We start from the raw sequence: 17,914 nt of genomic DNA on the forward strand, positions 1-17,914 counted from the left end.
AGACTGCTCAAAGAGAGACCTCCTATCTCGCACTCCCACAAAGCTTCACACACGCCCCCACATTCAGTCTCATTACACCGCATGGAGAGAAACAACAACTTTCATCTTCGAGAGAGAGAGAGAGAGAGAGAGAGAGAGAGAGAGAGAGAGAGAGAGAGAGAGAGAGAGAGAGAGAGAGAGAGAGAGAGACAAACAGGTGTAGAAGACGTGACTAAGTGAGGGCTCTTGTAGAAGGCCTTTGCACTTGTAACCCCGGTAAGGCAAAACGACAGCTAAGAGGAGAAAATAAGAGACTACGGCGGAGAGAGAGGCAAAGCAGACGCTCGTCGGAGGTAAATAAACATCCAAGTGCAGGAAGAGGAACGCAGATGGAAGTGATGCTGATGCTGATGATGATGATGGCGGTGGTGGTGAACTTGCCTGGAGGGCACGCAGGTTGCCAGCTAGACGCCAAGAATAAGAGTTCAGAGTTTATATACTCTAAGGTCTTCTCCTGCGAGGGCAGTGAGGTCAAAAATATTACCCGGGCCAACATTCCCGCCAACACTGAGAAACTGTGAGTATACACACACACACACACACACACACACACACACACACGGACACACACCAAATGAGCTTGTGATGCTTACTCCATCTGTGCGTTCATTGTGAATATCATATCTGATGGTCTATAATGGTCTTATTGTTTTATCTGCTGCTGATAACTGTTAGTCTGCTGTTTTGTAAGATGATGTTTTATTTAGATATAGGAGAGTGTAAGGCAAGTTTTGTTTGTATGGCACATTCCAACAAAGCAGTTCAAAGTGCTTTACATTAAACATTGACCATTAAGTATTAAGTGAGTGCAATACAAACAAACCGATACACGTACAATAAACAATACATAAGAATGCAATTGCAGTGCAGACTAAATTATTCCTGGGAGTTTTCTGGGAGTTTTCTGGGAGTTAAATTGTTCCAGACACGTGGTGCATATAAAAACGGAAACTTCTTGCAGCACGTTTAGAAAGCAGACCTGCCCCAGGTCACCTGAGGTCGGGATGTTAACATGATGTAGCACAATTAACACAATTAATTAAGACTGGGCCACCCGAATAGAGTGGTCCAGGCACCTTGGCTGGTAATCCAGTCTGGCAGTGTGCCGCGGGTTCGACTCCCGATCCCGACGGGCGACGGGCGGCCCATATACTGCATGTCTTCCCCCCCATCTCTCTCCCCATTTCCTGTCAGCCTACTGTCTGTCCCTCCATAAAATATATAAAATAAAGGCGAAAGCCACAAAAAAACCTTTAAAAAAAAAGAAAAAAAAGCTATAGTCGGCGCACTAACTATCTGAGATGCACCCCTTTACACCGGGGCTCCACCGGGCGCGTCAGCGTCGCGTCACCGTCAGGGAATGTTCCCTTTTTAATCAATGAAGGGTGGCTCCACTGCCCGTGTTGCGTGGCTGCATTGTATTGACACTCTGCATGTAGCAGAGTGTCTCAGAGCCTCGGCCTGATGGCCTCAAAAGTCTAATATCTCCTCCAGACCCTTTGGTCTAGTGGTTAAGATGTTGGACTTTCATGTGGGAGAACTGAGTTCGAATCCTGGGCGTTACATTGGTGCCGTGACCCGGATGGGGTTTCCCCGTGGGAGGAGGTCAAAAGGGGGGTGAGTGTAGCAGAGTGGCTCAGAGCCTCGATCAGCCTGATGGCCTGAAAAGTCTAATATCTCCTCCAGTCCATAGGGATATCCCTTTGGTCTAGTGGTTAAGATGTTGGACACCGGCCCAGGCCGTAGCGTAACGGTCTGGGCACCGGACTGGTGATCCAGTCGCGGTGTGCCGCGGGTTCGACTCCCGGACCCGACACGGCCTTTACCGCATGTCATCCCCCCATCTCTCTCCCGTTTCCTGTCAGCATACTGTCTGTCCCTTAAAAATAAAATCAATAAAAGGCGTAAGCCGCAAAAGAAATATCTTAAAAAAAAAAAAAAGATGTTGGACACCTGAGTTAAAATCCTGGGCGTTACACACACACGCGCGCGCGCACACACACACACACACACACTGGGCTACTACAAGCATTTGCAAGTGTTGTGCTTGCCACAGTGTCATTTCACTTTGCACCGCATGTGAGAGGAATTATTATTTGAAACATTATGCAGTGTTATGTATGTGGAACAGATGCAAGATGAAGGGGCATTTCATGTAAAGAGATCAGGAAATGACTAATAACTGCAACAGGGGGGAAACCTTGACTGTATAATATTGCTTGTTGTGTGTTTTGCTGTTTTATTAATATCCAGTTGAAAAACGATAACATGCCAGAATGTATTTTTACAACACATGCATGCTATGTCGCCACTCGCCAACCTCCCTTGCTTTTTAGGCTTTTCACACACTTTATCAATTTATTATGCATAAAGTGACACCTGGGAATAGTTCTGTACAACTACAGTTTTGTTACCAACTCAAGGACACTTTAATGGTATTTGTAGCGATAGTCTGAGTGTTGGTTGTAGATCTCCCCGTGCCCTGACTTCAACCCGGTTCCAGTGATGCAAAGTGCCCAATGTTGCCATCATTCACCAGCCCTCATCTCAAGCTTTCTCAGTCAGGGGGGGAGGGTGATAGTCCCTCGTGGTAAACACTGACCTGGAATCTCAAGGCTAGGACCACAGATAGGCAGAAGGGGAAGAGAGGTGCGTGCGTGCGTGCGTGCGTGCGTGCGTGCGTGTCACTGTGTGCATGCTTGTATGTGTGGATTCAGACCAATACCTCTCAGAGAAAGGCTTAAAGTAGAATTCCATACTAGAAGGCTTTCTTACCTTTATTCGTAGTTGTTACGTCCCCACCAAAGAGGTCCAGGTGTTATTTTGTGCAAAAGTGCATTATTGGCTATTTCCCCTAATATAAGCCCTCAATGGGGGTTGGATTTTTGTGCTAATTCGCTTATTTCCATTGAAATAAGTAGTAAAGTGTGCCGCTTGGGATATTTACATTATAAAGAGAGGATATATGCCAAAAAAAAGATTTTTGAGCGATGGAAATAAGCGAATTAGCACAACATCCCATAGCCCCATTCAATTCGATGCAATTCAATTCAATTCAATTCATTGAGGGCTTATGGTAGGGGAAATAGCCAATGATGCGCTTTTGCTCACATGACATCCTCCTCAGACATGGTGTGGTATACTGTCCCACATACGGCAGAATGTATCGTGCACAGAATCAGTACTGTACACTGCTTGCATGATGTACTGTACTGTACTGTACTGTACTGTACTGTACTGTACACCTCTGTGAATGAAGGACTGAAGTACAGAGCTAAGAATTCAGAGGCAGCAATGTGTGTGTTCTGCTCCGCGCACCGAGGCCAAGGCTCAGGGATTCACTGGGTGTTTACAAGAATGAAAGGAGCAGCCCTTTTTTAACACACACGCACACGCACACACACACACACACACACACACACACACACACAGGACCCCCAAAATTATCTGTATTTGGCCGCCGACCCCCATCTGAATATATGTTGTTCCAGGGACCCCCCAGAAGCAAATATTTTAGTTAAAGACTCAAATGTTAAATGTTCAAAGATTTGTGCCACATTTTCATAATTTTTCAAAAATAGCAGATCTACAAGCTCATATAGCGCGGTGCCTCGCTACGAGCTTGTAGAGTATAACATAACATAACAAGTATAACATAAAGCTTATAACACCAAAAGGGGTTCCCGTCCTGAATGGGTTAACTACTTCTCAATAGCAGATACTGTACAACCCATAGTTAGATATATGCAACTGGTCTGGCTATACTGTGAGAATATAGGATGTTGATACTACTGAGAAGTTACATTTTGTATAAATGGCCATCCAACACCTCAAAATACAAAGTAATGTATTTTATAGTAACCTTATACCTAACCAATAACCATCACTATTACTAATCATCCGTGCATTCCATTGCATTGATTCGTCATCGGCTGTTTTCTGTGTCGACAGGGTGCTGAAACAGACCGGGCTCACTGAGGTTCCAGAGAGCGCCTTCGCCAACCTGCCAGAGCTGAAGATAATGTAAGTGTGGTTGTATATGAGTGCGTACATGTCTTCAGAGTGCGTGCGTGCCTGCGTGCGTGCATGCGTGCGTGCTAGTGACACCACGTGCACCGAGGAGTGTTGTGCTTGTTTTGTCTTCTGTGTGAAACTAGACGAGCGTATAGGGGCTCGTAGATGATAGGAGTTCCAGTGAGCTTGGGTTCTGTGGTCGGGTAAGAGAACAAATATGCATGAGTCTCACTGATGGAGTTTTTGTCCACAAAGGACATGCACCAACCCTCGAGTTACATTGCTATGTTTTGTATGCAAATGTGTTTAGTCTTAATTCGATATGGGACAACGTGAAACCAACACCAAGGCTATGCTTCACCCAAACAGAATTTCACAGAAGGAATGCGAGTTCTCATTTCTCAGTAAAACAAACACACACAGATCGCTGCAGTGCAGTCGTGCGGTTGGCATGTTTAGTTGTTTGAGAGTCACTAGACTAGAGCACCTTTTGCGTGTATAAAATAAATTATAATACTAAAACTATGCCGTGTGTATACGCAATATTAATATATTTGTATGCATTGTTATCTCACACACCTAGTGTCATAGAGGAGAATGGAGAGTTGAAGAGTATTGCTGCCTTTGCCTTCGCCAATCTCACAAAGCTCACTGACATGTAAGTATAAATACGATTGTGCCATATGGACTACCTGTAGTCTACAGCAGACTGATCCCAAACTGGATCAATGTGTTTAATTGCCCCCCTCCTCCCAATTAAACAAGTGTTTGGTCAAACCACGTGACTTCCATAGGATAAGCATTGGGGTGGCCATGAAACACAGGCAGAGCACAGAACATTTGTTCTTTGTGTGTATGAAGCCTGAGAGTGTGAAAATGGGTCCATTTGGTTACATTTTTACACTCTGAGTTACAGACCCATAAGGGCCCATTTGGTTCCTAACTATAATTTAGCTGGGGACCCCCTGGAACTCCCTCAAGGACCCCTGGGGGTCCCCGGACCCCACTTTGGGAAGCACTGGTCTACCAGACAGACACAAAATGTAAACCTAAAGTTGAAAACAGCCCTTTTTAGGTACCCTTCAGTGATAAGAGATCCTGCTTGGAATAATGACATTACAATCAAATTAAGCTGAATTAATTCTGTCCCACCCGGTATGTTAGCATTCGTGATATTCCAAGAAATGCCTCACATTACCTCGTGTCTACCACCCTGCAGGCATGCATTCATCTGGCTGTTTCTGTTTTCTTGCAGATCCATAAAAAGCTGTAGAAACCTGAAGGTCATCCACGAAGATGCATTCATAGGTCTTATGAACCTGCGGACCATGTGAGTGAGTGAGTGAGTGGTCTGACACCGGACGGTTTGCAACATGGGGAAACTCACAGAGGTTATGAATATATCTCTGCTGTCCGGAGGATACCCAGCTCATAACTCCAAAATGTTCATTTTTCAGGAAAAATATACGTTTTTAAAGGAAATGAATGAAACCTTATATTTTTTTAAACGATGCAATACGTTGCCTCATCAAAGTTGGTGTTGTGACTTTAGATATTGTCATTTACTTGCATGAGAAGGAGAGAGGCGGTGGTGTTAGCTGTTTTAGCAGACAGCTTGAGGGTCCAATGGAGTTAAGAGGTTTTGTCCAATGCGTTTTTTACTACTTTCCATTGGTTCAATATCTTCTAAACAATAACACACAGACGTAAAGGGTGACCAATAGCACTGATTCATGGAATACAATGAAAAGCCTCTCTCTTGTGCCAAAACTGGGTCATAAACCTGCTTCAGTACTGCCAGGTACTGTTGAAATAGATAGAAAAATATTACAAGCACCTCCCAGGCTGAGGAAAGTTGCTAAACAAACACAATGACTGATAGACTGCCACATTAGCTTGGTGTTTGGCTTCAAATCTTGATTCAAAGCTGCACTTTACAAGATTTTAACTTAAGCACAGATGCAAGTGTTTTATCAATCTAAATCCTGTAAAGGATTGAGAACATAAGATCAGCCAACTGAATGCTGTATATTCACCGCAATGAGCTTCAGTGATATGCTAAGACAAGTGGGACTAGAATCAGGCCCTACGTACTGCCACTGGGGGGCAGATACTACTTACTGCCACTGGGGGGCAGATACTACTTACTGCCACTGGGGGGCAGATACTACCACCTACATGAGTGAGTGGGGTCGGGGAGGATACGCCCACTGTTCTGTGCATTCAGCGACCGCTGTGGAGCGAGTGGGACAGTATAAGTATGTCGCCAAAGTGTGGTTAACAGAGAGGGAAATGACTGAGGCTGAGCAGTGAGCATGCAAAGTGCAATAAATGCGAGAGTTGCTAGCAAAGGTTGTTGCAACTTGTACCACGTGAACATAGAGGAAACATCTCAAAATCAATATGCCTACACATCGCGTTTGAGAGCCATGCGGAAAGCCGTGCCTGCTCTCCCCGCAGCTTCACCACAGCCAGCGGGGGACGATCTGATGCAAGGCTGGTTTACTTTCCCCAGGCTAGTAACGTAATGGAAAATAAAAACTACTAACGTGCTTTTAATTTGGCTCTAAATTAATTGCGTGGCTGTTGAGAGCCCAGCGTTTAGGTGCATATACCGCCATAGATTGATTACTTTATAAACAATTTGCAGAAAAAAAGCACAGGAACGTAGCCTACAGTTCAATACAAGGTCTGCTATAATCCAAGAAAGCACTATGGCTTGTTTCCATTAGGGTAAGGGGTCCTTCATATTAAATTAATTTGAACATTAAAGACAACATTTGTCACTACAACAATATCAATATTGTGTACTGTATATTTAATATACAGTACAAATTGCAACAATGATATTGTTGTGGTGCCTAGCTGCTGCTGCTGGTGGTGGTGAAGTTTAAATAATAGTGCCACCTCATAATTGTAAAGTGCATTTTCAATAATTTAATTAATTAATTTGTGTTTATTATGTACTTGGTTAGGTTAGTTATAATATAAGCATAATCTATGTCAGAAAAACGGGGAAAAAAATAATATTAGGATCCGTTAAGGGAACCGTTAGGAACCGGAACCGTTAAGAGGGATCCGGGAAGGATCCGGAACCGTTAAAATCCTAACGAATCCCAACCCTAACTGCCACTGGGGGGCAGATACTACTTACTGCCACTGGGGGGCAGATACTACTTACTGCCACTGGGGGACAGATACTACTTACTGCCACTGGGGGGCAGATACTACGTACTGCCACTGGGGAGCAGATACTACTTACTGCCACTGGGGGGCAGATACTACTTACTGCCACTGGGGGGCAGATACTACTTACTGCCACTGGGGAGCAGATACTACTTACTGCCACTGGGGGGCAGATACTACGTACTGCCACTGGGGGGCAGATACTACTTACTGCCACTGGGGAGCAGATACTACTTACTGCCACTGGGGGGCAGATACTACGTACTGCCACTGGGGGGCAGATACTACGTACTGCCACTGGGGGGGGCAGATACTACGTACTGCCACTGGGGAGCAGATACTACTTACTGCCACTGGGGGGCAGATACTACTTACTGCCACTGGGGGGCAGATACTACTTACTGCCACTGGGGGGCAGATACTACTTACTGCCACTGGGGGGCAGATACTACGTACTGCCACTGGGGAGCAGATACTACTTACTGCCACTGGGGGGCATACACAAAGTATGGAAGCTACAGTGCATCTTTCTCTGTACCGTTCTTCACTTTGATTCCATTTTATAATTTACACACAGCAATATATTGTTCAATATATGTCAGAATGTAAAATAAATTGGACAAAGTAAATGTATCACAAATAATTACAAAACACATTTTGGCCATTTTCACAAATATAGGTCATATATCCAGATAAAAATAGAAACGTCCTCTCCTATATTTTGGTCTGTATGGTCTTGACTGAAATATCACCCTGTTCTGACTGATTTACCGTTCCACTGTCTAAATGTGTGTATTGTGTGTATCCCAGGAAAATCATCGACACTGGACTGACGGTCTTCCCAAACTTCGCTAAGATCAATTCGAGACGACACATGTTTGAATTACTGTAAGTCAACCTGCTTCTTACATTAGGCCCACTAGTGGCTCTAAAGTGGTCAGTTCTGGGGTTAGCAGACAACAGTGGGGTCCCCGGCCGTCCCATGCTTTGGGCTGGGAGTGGTCTGATAGTGTAGGTGTGTGCAAATCCTTTGGCTGGAGAGTTGATCCTTGCAATCAGACACAGACCAGGTTCAGGCCAATCAGCGTAGTACGTACATTAGAATCGTGAGTAAGAGTAGAAGTGAGAACGAAGTGAGGACGCTGGCGTCGACTGTCCGCCGCTTCACCTCCTAATGTATGACTGAATGAACCATTATGTAAAGCGCTTTGAGCACTTGGAAAAGCGCTATTAAAAAAATGCAATTCATATTATATAGGGAAACACATGGCCTATATGAAAGAAAAGGATGCCCAACGATGTAGTACGTGTTCTGTTTCTTTATTAATACATTCACTGTTTTGTTCAAGGTTCAAGGTTGTACTTTATTGTTACATCTTGTGTACAGGTACATAAGAGTAAAACCTATTTTTGTTTGGCTTCCTTACAGACAATGCAGTAGCATATAGATGGCATATAACATTCAAAACAACAAAACCACAGCAAGCACAGCAAACAAAGGGATAGAATAAAGAGTGCAAGAAAGAGAAAACACTGAGTTAAAAGGAGTATAACATAATATACATGTGCATGTTTTCCCTGCAGTGAGCAAAGTTAGTGTTAGTTAGTGTTTATTGTAAAGTATACTCTATCCAGGGAAATGTGGGTTTCCCTAAACCTCAGCTTGCCTCTCACTGAGGCCATGGGCTGGATGCTAATTATTCTCATGCATGCCTGTGCAGAATGCTAATTCATGCAAATGAGGAGCTAATCCGCACAATTCAGCACAATTCAGGAACTTTTTGGAACTGCCGACGACTATAAGTGTAATGAATTCAGAGGCAATGTCGGCCCAATTTGTCCCGTGGTCAAGCCAATGGACAATACGTACATTTGTTTCTATGACCACTAGAAGTATGATAAGCTCTTGTATTGGTCAGATCAAACCACTTTGGTCGAGCTGGGTCAGGGTGTAAGGAGCAGAATTTCCTCTAGGGGCTGCTGGTGGGGCTTTTATAGAGTTGGCAAACACTTGCTCATATACACAGAAATAACACACACACACACGAACGCACGCGCACATGCAGTCGCACACACACGCAAGCATTCATCTATGTGTTATGTGTGCTGGTTAGTGACTTTATGGAGAACCGTCACATACACAGAGTGCCAGCCAATGCCTTCAGAGGCCTCTGCAGTCAACCCATCCGTCAAATGTGAGTTGTCCGTTCATTTTTTACATGCACCTGCACCTGCACCTGCACCTGCACCTGCCACATGCACCTGCACTTACATGCACATGCACATGCACATGCACATGCACATGCACATGCACATGCACATGCACATGCACATGCACATGCACATGCACATGCACATGCACATGCACATGCACATGCACATGCACATGCACATGCACATGCACATGCACATGCACACAGTCGCGCCCACACACATGCACACACACATACTAGTGTACACACACTTTAAAACTAAGTGAGTAGTAAATTCGGCACTAATAAATCAAACGCTCCCTTGTTTCCTGCCCTTGTCTGCGCTCTCTCTATCTCTACAACCCTCCGTCTGCTCAATTTGACTGCTCACTTAAGTTGCAGAACAGAGAGGCCTGTAAAACAGGATAACAGGGAATGTGTAATTATTTACATTATTTTTGCGCCTTTTTTGCGCCATGCTTGCTCTGCCCAGGCACCGAATTTCTACTACTACTCTTCTACAGGCAGATTATACACATGCATAAAGTGAGTGACATGCACGAAGTGAATTTTACGTTATTTAAAGGTTTCATGACATTCATTTTCATTTATTTTAATTTCTTCTTTTTCTTTTAGGTTTAATGACCTCAATTACATCCAAAAGAAAACCTGAACTTTGAACATTCAGTGGATTTTCTGTGGTCTGGAGCTTTCTCTGGGGTTTGGAAGTCTTCTGAGCTGCAATGAAAACAGGCGAAACAGTGAAAACAGTGACATCTGCTGGCAGATCCTATTTACATATATATATTGACAGAGCACCTGTTTGAGCCAGAAAACCCCACACCACAGAAAATCTACTGAATGTTTTTTTTTGGGTGCAATTGAGCTCAGAAAACCTAAAACAAATTAAGAAAATGTTAAATAAAAAATAAAATAAAAAGTTTACGTCAAAATCCCTTTAACGTTGCTTAATGCAGTCAGAAAGGGCTTTTCTCAGCCGGGGCGCCTGCTGGAGGGGAAAGGAACTGGTTGGAATAACGTGTTCCTTCCACGCGCTACGTCCAACCAGGGAAACTCCCCCCTGGCAGGTGTAAAGGAGCAACTTGGACACTCAAGCATGAAGGAAGCATGAGTTAAGTCCGTTGCTCTACCCAGGTTGGCGGAGGGTGTGTAGAGCCCAGGATCACATTAGATGATTGACACAGGGGTGAAAAATGGGTTACAAAATCGTGGGATAAAAAAGTATATATATTAAATAAATAAAAAGGCTTTTCTGTTTGGATGTATATGGGCTGTCAAGGCCAGAAAGTGTTTGTTTTTTTCCTACTCAGTAGGCGTTCCCACATAACTTCCGGGAATGATGATGATGTCATGCGCATACAGTATACCTCTATCTACTGTATACCAACATTTGTACGTGACTTCACTTTAGATTTATTCAATTGCAGTTATGATGACTACCTTGGGCTATTTTCTCACTGACAGACGGCTGAACTATAATGACATCAGAGAGATCGGCAGCGCTGCCTTTAATGGCACCACAGTGTACATATTGTGAGTCATTCTGTAAACACAGATTTACAGCACACATTTACACATGGACAAAAAAAAACAGTTTGTCTTGATCTTTCTTTCTTTCTTTCTTTCTTTCATTCAGGAATTTGTCTTGGAACCAGAAGCTCAGTGTCATGGATCCCGAGGCCTTCCTGGGTTCCAGGGGGCTGGTCAGCCTGTAAGCAACCATGACTAATAATGCGGGGACAGTGTTGTTTTTGGCAGCAAATTTAGATTTTAGTCATAGTCTCTTCAATAGTTTTCATTTAGTTTCAGTCACATTTTAGTCATCTGGAATGTTTTAGTGTAAAACTAATGATCTACACTGCAAGAAGTACCTGTAGAAACTTCATACGCTGCATCACAGCTTTTATTGCTTAGGCCCTAAAATGATGATGATGATGCCCTTGATCGCTGGGAATTATTTTGGGTAATTCTGATTCCGGTTTGGGGGTTCCGGCCTGATGCCCAAACCCAAACCAGACTAGTACAACATGACGTAAAGATATGATCCGCTCCCGACCAGATCATAAACGCAAAATGGCATGCCTCCCAGGCTATTAACCCATTCTGACCTGAGATCAGATTCATAATGGCATGCCTCCCAGGCTATTCATCTATAGGAGGGGATTTTCATCTCTTTGTCATCCTTCCTTTATGCAGGGATATCTCTCACACAAAGCTGAGCTCCATTCCGGAGTCAATCCTCAAGGAACTAGTTACGCTGATAGCGAAGTCTGCTTACCATTTCAAAAAGCTGCCACCTTCGGATCTGTTCAAGAAGCTAATCACGGCTAACCTCACCTACCCCTCACACTGCTGTGCCTTCGACAACAAGCTTAGGAACAGGTAGCACACACATTTATTTTTCTCCCCCGTTTGTTTGTGGCTTTCGCCTTTATTTTATATTTTATAGAGGGACAGACAGTAGGCTGACAGGAAATGGGGAGAGAGATGGGGGGGGGGGGGGGGGGGGTGACATGCAGTAAAGTCTGTCGGGATTGGGAGTCGAACCCATGGCACACTGCCAGACTGAACTACCAGCCAGGGTGCCTGGACCGCTGTCTGGACTACTGGACTACAACTCCAAGGGACACGTGCATGTCTTCCTTATGCTGATCACTCTGTCTCAGGCTTCATTCACACGTACCAAACACCAATCAAGCAAATGTTTGGTAGTTTTTTTGGGCCACCACAATGCTTTTCCATGGGAGCCATGGTTTGATCAAACATTTGTGTTTGATGAGGGGGGAGGGGCAGAACACCACCAGCAATCAGCAATCAAACACAAATGTTTGATCAAACCATGTGACTCCCATTGGAAAAGCATTGTGGTGGCCCAAAAAAAAAAAAAAAAAAACACCAAACATTTGCTTGATTGGTGTTTGGTACGTGTGAATGAGGCCTCACACGCATTTCTTATACCCATATGGCACTGAGTGACATGCCTGTTGTACCTTGAAAGCACATGCCATGATTTTGTAAATGTAACTCTAATGCACCTATAATGTTTGTGTCCTTGTACAGTATGCATCTCCTTTTGTGTGGACACAAGTAAATGGTTAATAATGTGTGTGTTTGCGTGCCTGTGTGTGTGTGCACTGTGCGTGCGAGATTATAGGACGTGGCAGAAAATATGCTCAAACCCCAAAACAAACCCAGAATGGGCTGTGTACAAGAAATACTGTTCCAACTCCACCTTGGTCCACTGCACCCCCACCCCCGACGCCTTCAACCCCTGCGAGGACATCATGCAGCAGACCTACCTGAGGGTCCTCGTCTGGGTCATCTCCATCCTGGCGCTGCTGGGGAACACGGCCGTTCTGCTCATCCTGATAGGTGGGTGTGTGCGCTCTGCTCATCCTGATAGGTGGGTGTGTGCGCTCTGCTCATCCTGATAGGTGGGTGTGTGCGTTCTGCTCATCCTGATAGGTGGGTGTGTGCGCTCTGCTCATCCTGATAGGTGGGTGTGTGCGCTCTGCTCATCCTGATAGGTGGGTGTGTGCGCTCTGCTCATCCTGATAGGTGGGTGTGTGCGCTTCATGGACAAATAGTCAAATAGTACTCGACTGTCCAATATGTTGCTCTTGACTGTCAAATTTGTACTTGAGTTAGGTATACTCTAGTTAAGTACAGTGGTTCCCAAACTTTTTCATGTCAAGGACTCCCAAATTGTCACTTATTATTAACCCGCGGACCCCATTTGAAAAGATATGCCAGGGACTCCAGAAGATTGTTACGGCTCTAGCAGTGATTCTCAACCCAGTTTGACATGCATTAGTCTACGGATTTATATTGTAAAATCAATGTTAATTTAACTCTTTGAGTTACATATCCATAAGGAACCATTTGGTTACAAACTATCATTTAGCTGGGGACCCCCAGAGAGAGAGAGAGAGAGAGAGAGAGAGAGAGGGAGAATAGCAGTTATCTTTGAATGGGATGATGAACTAATTTATTTGTTTATTTGTTTGTGTGTGTGTGCGTGCGTGCGTGCGTGCGTGCGTCATTGTGTTGTTAGGCACCAAGGCCAAGCTGACTGTCCCTCGCTTCCTGATGTGCCACCTGGCGTTCGCTGACCTGTGCATGGGTGTCTACCTGGTCGTCATAGCGACCGTGGACATCGTCACTCGGGGCAAATACTACAACGACGCCATCGACTGGCAGACGGGCCCGGGCTGCAATGCTGCTGGCTTCTTCACGGTGTGTGTGGGTGTGCATGCGTGTGCACGTTCATGTGTGGTGTGCACGTGCATGCGTGTAAATGTTTGCTGTAATGTATGTAGGTGCATGCAAATATTTGCTGTATAATGTAGGTAGAGGTTCATTGTGTGCCTGTGCAGGTCTGCTATATGAGTTACAAATGTGTGTGTGTGTGTGTGTGTGTGTGTGCGTGCGTGCAGATGTTTGCCAGTGAGCTCTCCGTGTTCACGCTGACGGCCATCACGGTGGAGCGCTGGCACACCATCACGCACGCCCTGCGCCTCGACCGGAAGATGCGTCTGCGCCACGCCTGCGTGGTCATGGCGGTGGGCTGGCTGTTCTCCGCCCTGGTCGCTGTGCTGCCCACCGTAGAGGGGCTGGGGGTCAGCAGCTACACCAAGGTACACTACACAGTACACACACACACCTCACTGCCCACTGTAGAGGGGCTGGGGGTCAGCAGCTACACCAAGGTACACTACACACACACACACACCTCACTGCCCACCGTAGAGGGGCTGGGGGTCAGCAGCTACACCAAGGTACACTACACAGTACACACACACACCTCACTGCCCACCGTAGAGGGGCTGGGGGTCAGCAGCTACACCAAGGTACACTACACAGTACACACACACACCTCACTGCCCACCGTAGAGGGGCTGGGGGTCAGCAGCTACACCAAGGTACACTACACACACACACACACCTCACTGCCCACCGTAGAGGGGCTGGGGGTCAGCAGCTACACCAAGGTACACTACACAGTACACACACACACCTCACTGCCCACCGTAGAGGGGCTGGGGGTCAGCAGCTACACCAAGGTACACTACAGACCCCCATTTGAAAAGATATGCCCCCCATGAGAGAAGATAAGGACCCCCATGAGAGAAGGCTCTAGCAGTGATTCTCAACCCGTTTAATTTGAAGGACCCCCAGTTTGACATGCATTAGTCTATACAGACCCCCATTTAATGGCATTTCTATCTCTGGGATCCCCAATTTATATTGTTAAATATAAATAACAAAACAAAACTGCAAACATATTGGCATCAAAATGCACTTAAAGTAATTTTGGTATGACCCGACCGGAGCTCCGAACCCAGACCTCCCAATCTCATGGGTGAACACTAGTGAACACATGCATGCATATACATACAGTTTGTTGTGTTATATTCGGGTGCAGTACTTAGTTTAGACGGTTTTTGGTTTAGACTAGTCTTTGGTTAGACCAGTCATTAGTCCTACAACTACAACCTACCTCAAACCCTCCCCCTAAACCTAACCTCCCACGGGGCAGCACACCTAAACCTAACCTTAACCCATGTATAACCAATGACTAGTCTAAACTAAGTATGTTCATGTGCATTCATTCTTCCCCACAGACGAGCATCTGCCTGCCCATGGACGTGGACTCTGCCCTGTCTCAGGCCTACGTGGTGTCTCTGCTCGTGCTCAACATGCTGGCCTTCTCCTGCGTGTGCGGCTGCTACCTCAGCATCTACCTCAACGTGCGCAACCGCGAGTCTTCGGCGCCGCCGCGCGCCGACACGCACGTGGCCAAGCGCATGGCCGTGCTCATCTTCACGGACTTCCTCTGCATGGCGCCCATCTCCTTCTTCGCCGTCTCCGCGGCGCTCAAGCGCCCGCTCATCACCGTGTCGGACTCCAAGCTCCTGCTGGTGCTCTTCTACCCGCTCAACTCGTGCGCCAACCCCTTCCTCTACGCCTTCTTCACACGCACCTTCCACCACGACTTCGTCAGCATGCTGGCGGCGCGCTTCGGCGTGTGCAAGGCCCGCGCGCAGATCTACCGCACGGAGAGCTCCTCCTGCCAGCAGGTGGCGGCGTGGACCTTTCCGAAGACGACGCTGTATTCTCTGGCCAACTCCCATCTCTGATCCGTCCGTCCAGCATCCGAGGTTTGAAAAAAAGAAAGAAAAAAGAAAAAGAAAATGTCCTCAACCAGCGAGACAAATTAATCACCTCTATGGGCCTCAGCTGGGGGGGGGGGGGGATGTCAACAGCCTATAGGGTTGGTATATTAACGTTCCGATTCCTTGACGGTTCCCTTTATCCAATCCTACAGGAGGTTCTACTGTACATTTGTACACTCTCAATCTTATGGTTGTCGTTACCATACTAGCGTTACCATACTACTATTTGTATACTGAATTTGGCGGTGTATTTTACATGGTAAATGTCTAAAATCATGATCCCTGATTTTGACAGCTTAAGAGAAGACTAAAATGGACACGCACGCACACACACACGCACGCACGCACGCACACACACACACACACACACACACACACACACACACACACACACACACACACACACACACACACACACGCAGTCTCAAGTTCCCTTTTATCTGGCAGCTCTGTCCTTCATTGCATCCAGTGCGTTCAAGGACGTGGTGACCCCACCCACCTCTACACCCCCCCCCCCACACACACACACACACACCCCCCCCCCCTCCCGTGTCAGGGTGTGTTGGCGTGGGAGGGCAATGCCACACAGCTGCTCTCACCACTCATAACAGGAGAATGGATATGGCTGCTTGATAAGTCTCTTTTTCACACACACACACACACACACACACACACACACACACACACACACACACGCGAACACACGCACACACGCGCACACACACACACACACACACACACACACACACACACACACACACACACACACACACACGAACACATACACACGCACACACACACAAACACACACACACACGAACACACACACGCACACACACCACAAGCCAAGATTTCAAGGCTGCAGGTGCAGGACAGGGTCTGAGTGCATCTCATTGATATGGATGGGTATGCGCTTCCCACATGCAATGCAACAACAGCAGCACACGGGTGCCGTTCACTTCTGATCTTTTGCCACCAGAGGGCGCTGCTGCTGCAGAATAGACTGCCATGGCTGATCAATCAGTGTCAGCTTACAAAATGTTTTTATGTAATCGGTTTAAAGAACTTAAACCACTTAAGTCCTCTATACTTAGTCAACTTGACTGGGGTCGACTCTGTAGCCTACTTGGTCCCCCTCTACAGTGTCTACACTAAATCTCTTCACTGAAAATAGCCAATCTGCAAGCTCACAACGAAATGACCCCACACCCCCAACTGTTTACTGTGTATATATATTTTTTGCTAGTGTTTTTTTGCTTCTGTGTTGATGATGTTTAGAATATAGTATTATAGAGTCTTTAAATGTCTCCATGAATTGAATACACCGGACCACAATGGAAATATAAGCCCTCAGGGCTTTTTGTGTTATCCTTTTAGCACCAATAATCGTACAACTCACTATTAATACTATTTGCAAATATTGATAGTATTCTATCAATCGATCGCAATGACACATTGTGAGCTTGTAGATCTTATATCCCCCCCCCCCCCCCCCCCCCCCAAGGGAAGCCAGGGTTCAAGTGGTTAAATGCATACCTGCCAATTAACCCTCAGGTCGGGATCCCACAAATGATTAAATGAATCATATTTGAAATGGGGACCCCCACGACAACTAAGCACTTAGTTTTAATATGAGTTGAGGCATTACATTTAGTTTGACCGATCTATAGCTTGTAGATCGGATATTTTCACAATGTTTGCCTCTTTCTTATATTATTTGACAATTTGGGCCAGTTTTTGATTACTTTTGATGCAGTTACTTTTTTCTTTTTTTGGGGGGGTATTAAAAAGGTCTTAGAAGTTGTAAGAAATTTGAAATTGTCATCTGGGGACCCGTCCAAAATCATGTGGGGTCCCGAGTCCCGACCCGACCCACAGGTTGAGAACCACTGCCATAAAGACCCTATATGGCAATAATGTAGTATAGTGTATCTATTTAGTGGCAGCCATCAACTTGGGGTGATAAGGCTGCCTCTAAAGCCCACTCTACACCAATGATTCGCCATGATGCAACTACTTGCGACATGCAACTACTTGCAACCATTAACCCCAATGGCAGTTGCAAGGAGTTGGTTGCATGCGGTTAACCTTAAAACTGTTTGGTTGCAAGAAGTTGCGACTTGACCTTAAAGCCTGCAGTGGTCACTCTAAAATGACTTGACCTTAAAGCCTGCAGTGGTCACTCTAAAATGACCTTAAAGCCTGCAGTGGTCACTCTAAAATGACCTTAAAGCCTGCAGTGGTCACTCTAAAATGACCTTAAAGCCTGCAGTGGTCACTCTAAAA

At 45.8% G+C, this 17,914-nt stretch overlaps 1 protein-coding gene across 1 annotated transcript; it reads left to right on the plus strand.

Annotated features, from left to right (window-relative positions):
* Window positions 1–368: 368 nt before the first annotated feature.
* fshr (follicle stimulating hormone receptor) lies at window positions 369–15,592 on the plus strand (the record flags this gene model as incomplete). Its single annotated transcript, XM_083787480.1, has 11 exons — window positions 369–556; window positions 3,991–4,062; window positions 4,637–4,711; window positions 5,309–5,383; window positions 8,050–8,127; window positions 11,089–11,163; window positions 11,649–11,834; window positions 12,607–12,824; window positions 13,507–13,688; window positions 13,889–14,089; window positions 15,077–15,592. The coding sequence occupies 11 exons, from the start codon at window positions 369–371 to the stop codon at window positions 15,590–15,592; spliced, it is 1,866 nt and encodes a 621-aa protein (XP_083643606.1).
* Between the last annotated feature and the right edge of the window lie 2,322 nt (window positions 15,593–17,914).

This window comes from Protomyctophum parallelum (genome assembly GCF_964188405.1).
Source record: "Protomyctophum parallelum genome assembly, chromosome: 17".
NCBI classification, from domain to species: domain Eukaryota; kingdom Metazoa; phylum Chordata; class Actinopteri; order Myctophiformes; family Myctophidae; genus Protomyctophum; species Protomyctophum parallelum.